The sequence below is a fragment of the Condylostylus longicornis genome, unplaced genomic scaffold (assembly GCF_029603195.1).
Source record: "Condylostylus longicornis isolate FDR11 unplaced genomic scaffold, ASM2960319v2 ptg000005l, whole genome shotgun sequence".
Classification (NCBI taxonomy): Eukaryota; Metazoa; Arthropoda; class Insecta; order Diptera; family Dolichopodidae; genus Condylostylus; species Condylostylus longicornis.
In genome coordinates, this window is record NW_026577974.1 from 2,205,474 (window position 1) to 2,218,255 (window position 12,782).

A 12,782-nucleotide genomic window follows, 5' to 3' on the forward strand; every position below is an offset into this window, starting at 1 on the left:
CATCAAATGAATAATAATAATATAGAAAAGTAAAAATCATTTAATGATGATTACTAATAACAAAAATAAACAGGATCTCTTCTCTCTTTTTATACTTATAAATAAAAAGCAAACAGAGCAACAAGAAAGAAGTAAAATCGGATAAAATACTAGAGTAGGGAAGAGGTTTTACAACATACAAAAATTGTTTTTGACCTCCGGTTTTGTTGTTTTGTGCTCCTTCTTCTTATTATTAACCTATAAGCTGAAAGAAGGCCTAAATTCCATTACGTAGATCCTTATTGTTTTTATTTGTCCTTTTTTTTCGTATATTTTTTTTTTTAGTTTGTTTGTTGTTGTTTCCTTTTTCCGTATCTTAAGCAAAAAACAAAAGCAGAAAAAAGTAGGAAAAATAATTTGTAACAAAGTTAAACCATAGAGTAAACAATGTAATTTTTTCCTAATAAAATTTTCACTTCCTTTTTATATTTGTCTGAGATCTTTTCTCCATTTGCTTCTAATGGTTAAAATATTCAAGACCGAAAATGAAAACAGAAAAAAACAAACATTGCGATAAAGTCATTTAAAAGTGTGGAACTTCATATGGAGTATTTAAACTTGAAATAGCCATTTTCCTTGTACAAGCTTTCCTACATACGCTATTAATTTCTCCCTAAAATTCCCTCTATAGCCCTTTTAATAGTAGCTTCAACATTAAATTGTTTATTTTAAAGATTTTGAAAGCATAATTAGAAAGTAAACGTTTGAAAAAAATTACAAAAGTGAGACGTTAAACAGATATATCTAGAATTAAAGGAGGATGCAAAGCAGTGGTTGAAATTGATTTGATATTATGGTTACGAAATAAATTGAATAAAGAAATTCGATTAGAAGAATTAGTGAAATCCTAAACAAATTTTTGTGAGCTTTCATGCGATGTCCTAACTACTCGTAAGTTTGCAAATATATTCCCATACAATCTCGATTATGAGCAAATACCTGGAGACAACTATCGAGGAATTTTACGTGAACTATTCATTGCTGGGACAAATTCATCCAAACGATTTGTGCCTTCTGGAGGCCAAAGCAGAATAGTTACACAAAAAATGTAAAAGGTAGTCAGATTTACCGAGTTTATATAGAAGATAGAAGCCAGTAATAGCATGAGCCCGATTATAATCCATCGTCACCAGCTCTAATCTCGAGAAAAATAAATGCAATCTTTGATGGATGCAGAAGCCGGAAACCTTTATTAAAGAAATCGAGGGGAACTTTCTAAAATAATGGCAAATTTGTGTGTTGAAATTTTTTTAAGATAGGAAAGTTTTAAACATAACGGGGGCTAGACGTATATGTACATCCCAATGGAAGTTACTGCAGTTTTTAACTTCAAATCAGACTCATGTTTTCATCATCTCGATATCAGTTTCGAAAAAGTCATCAAGTCAGAATTTTCTAACATTTCTGATATACTTTAATTTCACTCATTCATTATTTTTAGCACTCATATACAACTCCTCTTCAGCTTTTCATTACTGGGTCGATATCTAACACATTGTAACACATTTATTGTATGGCTGGCTCTATATCCAACATGGACATTTCCGTATCTTTTGTTTCCATGACTTTTTTTTTAGAATGGTTTAATTAAACTTATGTCCCTTTTTTTCGTGCTGAAAAAAAATATAAAGAATTTTTTTTTTTCAAAATTCAAATTTTGTATGTATAATGTATACATTCCCTATTAGCATAAATTGTACTTGTTTATGAATAAAATGTTAAGAAATATTATATAGGCACTTAAAATTTCAAAAAAAAACAAAAAAAAGAGATTATATTAACTCGTAATTCTTAAAATCAACTTTTAAAGAGAGATATCCTTCCTTTTTTCTTGCTTTGTTTTCGAAAAGGATATTCATATATTTTGCTTTTTGTCCTCCTTCTCTTTTATTTGTTTATTTATTTATTATAAATATGAATACTTAATTGGACTTAAAAAGCTTTTTTTATTAATAAAAAAAAAATATCAGTTAGCCAAAATACCTGTAGGGTATTTTGCAATCCAGCCTGATACTTACATATTAAATCCATTAAGCCATTATTTCTTTAAACGTACAAGTTTTACAGTGATGTTGCTTTCGAATAACAACCAGTGCGCTGTTATACATATATCCGTATACCTCCTTGCGATTTCTTACAAAAAACTTCATATCCTGTAGCCGCACTAAAATTATTCAAAAAATTTCCAGATTCTTCTTACTGTTCCGATATTTCAATTCCATTATTATGTTTAGTTCCCTTCTATACTGTACTCAATTTCCATTTTCCAATTATAGGAATCATAAACGGAGCGCGGACCCTTGTCATGAATCATAATTTTGCTACGTACATTTCTGTAAGGATATGAAAATTTTTTTAAATACATAATATTTTCTTTTAATGAATTTTCTTTTTTGTACTAAAAAGCACCTTTATTTATATTGAAATTTTGATTGAAGCTATATGCAAAGCATCAAAAAAGAACAAAATAAGAAAAGGAAAAATAAATGAAAAAAAAAATAGCCATTAAATTTTAAATGGTATTGCATGAATTTTTTAAGAGAATATTTTGTTTCCTTTTCTTTCCTTCTTTACAACGTCAACAAAAAATAATATTATCCTTTTAATAGCACTTTTAAAAATTAAGTGTATACAACAACTTGTTGATTAAAATAGAACAGAAAAATCATCATTAAATTGTAAAATGTTCATTCGCTATTGTATATACAAGCATAATAATTTGTTAGAATGAGTGGCGCTAGAGATTATTAATAGAATAGCAATAAACAAGTTTTTGTCCATATAATTTTATTTATTTTTAAAATTCTATGAAAGCAAACAAACAATATCAAGAACAAAATGGAAACAGAATCATTTTAAAAGATGTCCTTTTTCCCTGGTTTTTCATATTCATGGCTTTTGTGTATTTGAGTTTGTTTCACTATTCAAAAAAAAATTTGAATTGCAAAACAAATTTCTATTATCTTTTCTAATTTTATTATTGACAAAGCGAAATTCAAATCAAAACTGGTAATAGTATTAGATTTGTAAAATTCAGAATGACGACGCGACAATACCGAAAATTTTGCAGCTTTATGTTGCGTACCATATGCCGTATGTACACTCAAAGATAGTCTTCAAACCTGAGCCAATTAAAAATTGCTTCAATTTTAGATAAGCAAAAAACTTGGCTTAATTATTTTATATTCTTAGGCAGGTAATATTAGGAAACGCATAAATGCGCCTTTCTGAATCTGAAAGGCTTAAAATACTGCCGTCCTAAAATTGTACAACTAATTTAAATTATAAAATCGAAGAGCCTCCCAGCCAGTATTCTTAATTAAATTGAATGGAAGTAAACGCCAGAAAGCAAGATTAATCAATTTAAAAGGAGGGAAGCAAAAATTTTATTTAAACTTCTTTTTTATCAGTCGTAATTTGCGTGACGTGGAATACGTTAGATTTAATTCTAGTCGTAGATATTTCGCAATTAAAGAGTTACGAGTTCGGAATATGCGTACGTGCTAGTTTTAATTTTATTTAAAAGGGTCTGGAGTGTATTTTTAACCCTGTGAACGAAGGTCCTTCCCCTATACGTTAATTACAACGGACAATTGTAGTAATTTTAGCAAATTTATTATAGGTGCTATGGTTATTAATACAACAAAAACACTCAACACGTGACCGTAACATGCGTTACTAATATTAATGTTAAATGAGATTATGATAATTATATTTACCTTAATTTGCACGTAACTTAATAATTTTAATAATCACAATCAATAACATGAAATACATTAATTTTTATACCCAAAAAAAAAAGGCCAAAACACTTTAAAATAAATTATATTAAAAAACCATCAATATTAATTGACACTAGTGTTAAAAATTTTTTAGATACTAATTTAATTAATTCGCGAAATTCGACAGAATATTAAAATTGAACATTATTTTATAACCATAACTAAAATACTAAAAGTAAATAGAATAAATTTGAATAATTATCAAAATTATTATGATGACTGCAGTCTATAAAAATTAATTTCTAATTTAATGAACATTAAGTTTTTTTTTCCGAATTAAAATTTTTATTGTATAAACAATTGGAAAATACAATTAGAATTGTCACTTGTAGGGTACAAAATCATTGATTGTAAACTGTTGATTAAGAGATAACAGAAATAACTGTAATTAAAATAATTAAATTACAGTTAAATAACGAAAATGTAAACTTTGATATGAACAGAATGCTAAAAATTCTTTGTTATTGTAAGTAATTTTTTATGTTTTATCTGTCGACACTTGTATTAGTTCTAAAATGGGGTGTTTTCGAACTTAAATTTACCTTCCAACAGAAGTTCGGAAATGTTGCTTTGCTGTGCTAGAAAAAAATTTAGAGGTTGGATTTGAAAGGTATGCAACAATATATACCATTATTTAGAAAATTGAAAATAGCTAAAATTTTTATTCCTGAATGGGGTCAAAATCTCAATATTTTTCGAGACACAGGGTAGAGACTTTACTAATTTTCAATGATTTCGATCTGAGATAGATAGGAGCTTCAAACAAAATTTTTTTGAATGTAGCCGCTATCTTCTTTATTCTTGTACTTTCAGACTAACAAACGATAAAAAAGTTTTTCTTAGAAATGAGATAATTTTAGGGGGATGTGCCAGCCAATATGCCAAATATGTTTTGGCTTGATTCCTATAAATAGCATCGCAGTTTTTATGCTAACAAGAGTGAGGTTTACTTTCATCTTGAATTATTTTATTATAGCTTCAAATTTCTATTATATACTGCCAGCGTTTGTAATCATTTCAGAAATTTTGTATCACTTTTTTTAAGAAATATCACTGAATTTGAAATTTATGACTGATCACTATTACTTCCTAATTCTCACTGTCAATCATTTAACATATATTTAATTCAACTTTAAGGTCACACGCGGACAAAAACTTGGTATACTCATTTATGTAATTAATGGTACCTTATAAATTGTACATAATTGGGTATAAAATTATTCGTGCATTCAACTTTGATTTATCAAGATTCTACATATATGAAAAATAGTTTAATCAATTTAATAATACCATTTATAATTCACATGAAATTAATAACAGAAATTTTAAATTTTTATTATAATTAATAAAACCTTTCGCACCCAACCATTATTGGAGGAGAATAAAAAAAAAGCCAACTCATTAATCCATTTAATAGGCAATTCTAAGTAATTGCAATTTTTTTTTTGTTATATAAAACATTAAAATTTAAATTAGTTCCGGTTGCGGTCTATTGAATTTAGTTTATTTACTTTAAAACATTTTTATTACTTTAATTTTAATTAAGCTGTTAAAATAAATGATTTCATCCCATTCATTGCTTTTATTTTTTTTATGATAATTCAATTTAAACGAATATTTTTATAATCAAAAGCTAATCTCAACACTCACATGACAAATTATCTCACGATAAACAAATAAATAAGAATGTTTTGATAAAAATTTTAGCACAAGTTCTAAATATTTCGAAGAATTTCTCTAATATAAATTGGAGGTTTACAGTTCAGAACTGGCATAAAATTTCAATTGTGAATACTGAAAAATAAAATAGTATGAAATTATATTTATTAGTTTTGATTGTTGTCGCCCTATTTGGCGCTTTGGTAAGTATCAAAAACTGTACTTTTATAAAAATTTTAAAGCAAACAATTTTCTTTGAATTTCTAGTACGCCCAGACGACGACAACAGTAAAACCTCCATGTACTGGTGGTGGTGCAGGTGGACCTGGTGGTAGAGGAGGACCTGGACGTCCAGGTGGACCAGGAGGTCCACCAGGTGGAAGACCTCCACCAACTGGTAGGAATTATTATGATATAATTTGTAAAAGTTTAACAAAAAAAAACCAAATTTTTTAGATTCGTCTGGAAGACCAATTCCACCATCTGGTAGACCACCAACAACAGCTGCATCTGGTTAATTATGCAACATTAAATGCATTTTATAAACCTATAATATGGAATTGAAATTATGCGATATATGCAACTTCTAAAATATAGTCAAATAGTCAGCCTTGAATTTATTGATTTTTAATTTTATAAAAATAAACAGGAATCGGGAAATAAAAAATGTACAAAAATTAAAATTGATTTTTTGTGTTCTGTAATTTTAATTTTAAAAACTGAAAAATATTATAGCAAAATGATCCGTTACCTTATTTTCTTTACATACTAGCTTGTTCTGCCTGCATATTTCCGTTTCAAATTAAGTTTTGATAAACTCTAGGAAATTACTTACACTCACATAATAAAATAACGTTTGTTATTTTGTTACGTGAGTAATTTTTTCAATCTCACTCTTCAAGAACAGCTGCTCAAAAGACAAAAAAGTTATAAACTTACATCTCAATTTATACTCGCTCTTATAACGTCAATTTTAATGCGATTTCATGTACTTCGAAGAGTTCTACATTTAGGGTCATCTTGCTGGTCTTCATACTATTTCAATTAAATTGTTTAACTATTTAAATGAAATACCCTTCTAAATTTGTCGCATGCAACATTGCGTAACTGATAATTTTTAGTATACCTAAAAGGCACTAAAAACTGTATAGTGTCATAACTGCATAATATCATAGAATTGTAATGTCAAAACTTCTACTACCTTACTATCGTTTTACGAAGTCGCTAATAATAATTTTAATATTACCAACTACTAGTAAATACTGTAATGTATGCGACATTACGATAATCTCGTTTAGTATTTCATACAGCCAAATTACTGAGAATTGAAAAGAATTTTATTTAGAATGAGAGACTGCCACAATATTTTACAAAATGGGATTTGTTCTCTCATTGTTATTTTACTCCATAGTAGGCACTATATAAAAGAACCTAAAAATATTAATTTATTTTTTTCCTAAAAGTGGCATTAGTGTTCATATATCCACTTATATAACTGATATAGACGCCAACCTTAGTTCCGGGTCTGATCTAGTAAGAGAGATATAAAACCAGTTTTTTTTATTATATTTTAATATTTTTACTATTCCAGTTCCAGTTTATTTTTATAACAATAAAAATGCATGTCAAATATTTTCAAATTCCATGTTTTAGTACAATTGTTAAATCGGGTAACTCTTATAATTAACCGGATGGTGGTGGAACTGGTGGTCTTCCTGGTGGTGGTGGAATAGGCCTTCCAGATGCGTCTAAAAAGTAAATTAAATGATAATATACATAGCAGTATCATAAATTTTAGAAAGCAGGGTTCTAATTGAATTATTATCCGAATTTTGTGATTTTATTGCAGATCGCATATCATATAAGCAAGGTTATATGATAATATCAAATTTCTCATATCGACTTTTCGGTGGAAACGCACTTTTCCATGGCAAGGAAGCGTAAATTAAATATTTATAGAGAGATGTTGATTTGTCAAGCAATGTGTATATCTCAACCTTAGCCGAATCGATTTCGATGAAAATTTATATCCGATTTTATTTTAGCTATGTCACGAATTAATCATCTTTTCGGATATGTAAAGCTTTAGAAACTGGACCTTTTTACCGGCCGATTTTTTATTTGTGATCATATCTAAAGAACTAATTGACGAAATTTCCTGAAATAACTGACAAACTTTTCAAGATATCCGATATTGCGTTTTTCTAGCTATGTTAACTAGAGCTCTACATAATTGTGGTCGATTATGCGCTGGCCACATCAGATTTTTTTTTTTTATTGTTGAATCAAGAAATTCTTACCAGTTGGTGGTGGCCTACGTGGACCTCCTGGACCACCTGGACCTCCCGGACCTCTTGGACCTCCTGGACCTCTTTGACCTCCTGGACCTCTATTGCCACCGGTACATGGGGGTTTTACTGTTGTCGTTTGGGCATACTAAAATTTGATTGATATAAAATTTAAAAAAAAACGCAAAATTTATTAAATAATACCAAAACGCCAAATATGGCCGCGACAATCAAAACTAATAAATATAATTTCATATTTTTATTTTTAATATTTACAATTGAATATTGATTCTAGATCTGAATTATAACCCTCATAAAATACTCCAATTTATATTGTCAAAATTTTCCAAAAAATTATTGAAAAATTTGCCAAATTTTCCTAAAAACATTAAAAATTTCTTTACTAGTGGTCAAAAAACTTGTTAACATGCACATGTTGTGATCAGTCGTGTTCTTGTTTCATATTAATGGACTATCATAAAAAAATTTACATGAATATAGAAACAAGTAAATAATTTTGATAATTGTGTAACATCAAATATTTAATATATTAAAATAATTCCAAAATATAATTGGGAAATGGTTTTCAAGGTACCAACAAGCGAAAATAACTCACAATATAGAATTTGTATGGGTACCTACTTTTTATAAGAAAATAGTTAAATTTAATATTTACTACAAGATATTAATGCTATAGGTCTAAATGGCTCTCTTTGTTTAGCGATTTCCTCGTCTATATGCCGCCGTAAAGGCTCTTTCGTTCAGCAATTTCCTCGCCTCTTTCGTCTAATTCTGGTGTACCCCAGATTAGTCAATTAAGTCCACTGCTGTTCATAATTTCAATTAATAATATTGCTTCCATGCTAACGCACAGTGAGGTAAAAATATATGCTGATAACATGAAAACTTTCAAAAAAAATAAGCTCTGCAAATGATGCGATGTGTCTTCAGAATGATGTTAAGCGCTTCTACGGGTGGTGCACAAGTAATAACCTAAAAATCAAAGTAAGTAAATGTGCACAAATGTGCTTCTCTAGGCAAAAACGGCCATTTTTTACAAACTATACTTTGAATGGCTAAGCTTTTAGTCGAGTTGATTCAATAATGGACCTGGGTGTTTGCTTCGATAGCAAGTTATCATTCATAAACCACTACAATCATATCATATGCATACCTTAAAATCGCTCTACACATGCCTGGTCCGTCCTCATCTTGAATACAAGTATAGTGAAGCATATTCAAGACCTATTACGATACACATATTAAAAGGATTGAGTCTATTCAAAAAAATTTTTTAAGGTTCGCACTGCGCCTTCTTCCTTCGGAAAACCCCATCATTCTTTCACCTTACGAGCACAGGCTCAAATTAATTAACCTACCCACACTTAAAGACGTGACGTCGCGGATTTGTTATTCGTTTTTCAGCTTATGAAAACTGACTTAATCTCTCGCCACATTTTAAATAAAATAGTGGTTAACTCCAACTTTAGGTCTCGTTCCCTTGATCTTTTCATGGTTCCTTTTCATAGGACCAATTATGGGAAACATAAACCTGTCAGCAGAATGCTGCGTTTATGCAACAAACACAAACACAAACTAGATTTTTACATGAAGAAAGACAAGATGAAAAAGCTTCTATTTACCTATAGTTAAGTATAACCCTTTTCTTTATTTTAACAAATTCTTGTTTTATAGTTTTTCATTGTACACATATAACATTTTATCATTATGCGTTATTTCTCAATTGTTTAAAGCTTCAATACGTGAAATGTAATAACCCCAAATTCGATGATAATGTTGGAAACCAAAATTATCCAAGATATTAAAATCATTTGCTCTACATTCGAGCAAATCTACACAAATAAAAACATAAAGTGTTATTGACTTAGTCATCAATTTTAATGTGCTGAACACAGAATTTTTTATGTACACATACAACATTGAGAAATAATTGAGTATATTTCAAATTTTTTCCTTAATTCAACTAATTATTTAATAAATTTGCTAATTTGTGGCATTTTTATGACCACACATAAACTATAGGAACTTTTCTAAAAAAAAAAATCTCTAAACATTGGAAGTCTCAGGTAACAATTTATTTAAAAAATTAATGATTTCTATTAAGTGATTTCGATTAAGAGAAGATCACATTGACCATAAAAATAATCCAATACATTAGATCAAAAGCTCTCAACAAAAAATTTTCATTTCCTATACATAGGGAGACGATGTGCCCCAGATAACAAACCGTCTATTCTTTTAACATTACAAATGAAATACTAAATCTGAACATGTTTTAAAAATTTTATGATTTTTACATAGCTTTTTTTAATATAGCACATTAATTTAGCAATTACAACTATTTAAATAGGCAATACTTTTTGTGTCAAAAAGAATATGATTAAAATATTAATGATTTCCGCTAGTCTTTTAGTTATAGTCTGCACTATAGTATAAATACAATGAATAATGAAAATATTTTATTAGTACAAAATTAATTTTCAATATTAATTTCAATATCACATTAAATTTAAAATTTTTTTAAGGGTTTAATTTTTACTCAAAATGAAATTTTTATTCTGGTTTGTCGTTATTTTAGCCATGCTAGGTGCCCTAGTAGATGTGGTAAAATTTTCAAAATAAAAACTAATCTTGATATTAATTGAACACTTCATATTAATTTCAGAGCACCGCAGCAGCCCAGAATAACAGGAAGAAAGGTAATATTAATAAGAAAGGTTCTTAAACTTGAAACACTAAATGGAAACAACTTTCCCATTTCCATACCTTACCTCCATTTTTTATCCACCACTTCTTTTCCACTTCCTGTGTTGCTGATATTATTCTAGATTAGAAATTATATTAACATTAAAATTTCCTTTGCAGATTCTTCAGAAGAAAAGCATCGTAGAAGAACTACCACCACTACTGCAGCAGCTCATTAATAAACTTTACATCTCTTATATACATTCATTAAAAGTTGCTGTTATAATATTACATCAGTGGATATTGCTAATTATATCACACAGTTGATCAGTTTTTAATTTAATTTATGACTTTTAAGAAATTCATTAAAACTAAATGCAGTAAAATAAATTTTGTTTTTTCATAAAAAAAGAGTGATCATACTTAACTCTTTATATCTTCATCTATTACCACATATTCGTATCGTTGTTTCCGTTTGTAAACTACTAATATGCTGGTTTGGAAGGTTTAAAACAGGTCTAAAATACACTTAATCGTATTACCTTACTGACACTGAATTAAACTAGGTTAAATCCTGGTTGTAATCGATAAAGGTGTCATTTTCAAAATTGCACGAAAACTCTTTTCGGCAGTAATGCGTGGGAAATTGCTTTGGCTTCGCGCTGTCTTGTAAATAATTTTTGAATTTATGTATGCAGTATGCAGGCAGTTGGCTAGACCACATAATAATATTAACTATCGCATTGAAATGCTTCCATGTGATACAATCGGTACCACGTAGCGATTACCTCTGCAACCCTTTTCCAGGGCGAACTGGTTCTATAATCAATACCATCTGTTATACTTCATCTTCATTCAATTGCTTCTGAATCAGTGACGCATTATTCTATTCATGTAACAAAAATGAATCAATCCGTGCCAATAAATCAGTCCAATAATTCATTTACTTTACCTAATCTTAGGTATATATAATTTAACCAGTAAATCCTCCAAAGATCATAGACTTGACCAGTAATTCATAATTGAAAGGAAAAATAAAATAATAAAAATAAATGTTCAAAAAACGGTTCCATTACATTGATGCCTCTTCAAAAAAGTTAAAATGGGAAGCAAACAAATATTATTAAAATATTTAAAAAAAATATATATAACGAGTCCTTTTTTGATGACATCCTATTAAGTAAACAAAAACAGAAAAAAAACTTTCATATGAATATTTCATGACTTTTATTTTCAAGTATCCCTGTACACCCTTTAAAAAACAACAACAACAACAAACGTAATGTATATGAAATGAGAAATGATAATGCCGTATACATTTTGAAAAACTAAGGCAGAACGAAAAATTATTTGTATTCTTGATGAATGCATTAAATTTGAAAAAAAAAAAATCATTTATTCGAGTCCTTTTTGAAAAAAATAAAAGTATCATGTGATTTTTTTCCATTTTCCATTTGTTTTTTTAATAAAATGAATGAAATATTTAATAAATATGAATAAAATGGAGGAAATAATTTTTAAGAGAATCCTTATGGTGAAGAAAATTAAGAAAAAAAAGAAAAAATAATGTTTGCTATTGAATTTTAATGAAATTCATTGTTAAAATGAGAAAAGAAAATTCGTTTTTTTTTATTGTTTTGTTTTTCAAAGAATCGTGGATTTTAGTAACAAATTTTAAATGATTTTATTATTGTTGTTCTAATTGTTATGAATTTTTTACGAATCCTTTTGATATTTTGAGAAAAGAGAGAACAGAAAAAAAATTTAACTATAAAATAAAATTTTCAAGTTTATTCATTCAAATGCAAAATACCAAGAATATGTTTTGTTGTTGCCATTATTAAAGAAATGCAAGAGAAAAAAATTAGATGTGTTCAACACGTAACCGACCGCATTAGATTAGAATAGGTTAGGCTGACGCGAAATAGACTTAGACCAAGTAGCCCTGTTGTTATATCACCAGATCGCCATATCCCCACCGTAACTTACATTCGCTATAAAGAATGCGACCCAAGGAGCCTCTGCCGTCCCAGAACCAAAGCCTGGTATAAGCATAGGAGAAGCTGCCGTTTTCTCCTACTCCTCTTCCTCGTTAGAATACCTAACGTTAGAAATGGTTAGCGGGACGTCCAACCCTCCTGACGTGTTCATCAGTCAGACAACCCAATTAAACAACAGTTTGCACATCCTCTCATTTTGTTAGAACCAAGACTCACTCAATCCCTGACGAGCTTACCCCCTCTGTAGTTTCCTTGTAACCTAAATCAGGTAAATTTCGAAAGATTGCACCATCTTGTTGAGAAACAAC

The 12,782-nt window shown here is 28.9% G+C and overlaps 1 protein-coding gene and 1 long non-coding RNA gene across 2 annotated transcripts; both read left to right on the forward strand.

Annotated features, from left to right (window-relative positions):
* Window positions 1-5,545: 5,545 nt before the first annotated feature.
* Window positions 5,546-6,156, forward strand: LOC129616388 (cuticle collagen 2C-like). Its single transcript, XM_055532014.1, has 3 exons — window positions 5,546-5,683; window positions 5,748-5,877; window positions 5,937-6,156. Exons 1-3 carry the CDS (start codon window positions 5,633-5,635, stop codon window positions 5,996-5,998), a joined length of 243 nt encoding a protein of 80 aa, XP_055387989.1. The 5' UTR covers window positions 5,546-5,632; the 3' UTR covers window positions 5,999-6,156.
* Window positions 6,157-10,262: 4,106 nt separating this feature from the next.
* On the forward strand, window positions 10,263-10,850 carry LOC129616501 (uncharacterized). Its single transcript, XR_008697558.1, has 3 exons — window positions 10,263-10,393; window positions 10,455-10,488; window positions 10,655-10,850. It is a non-coding gene; the product is annotated as an uncharacterized LOC129616501 (long non-coding RNA).
* The last annotated feature ends 1,932 nt before the right edge of the window (window positions 10,851-12,782 follow it).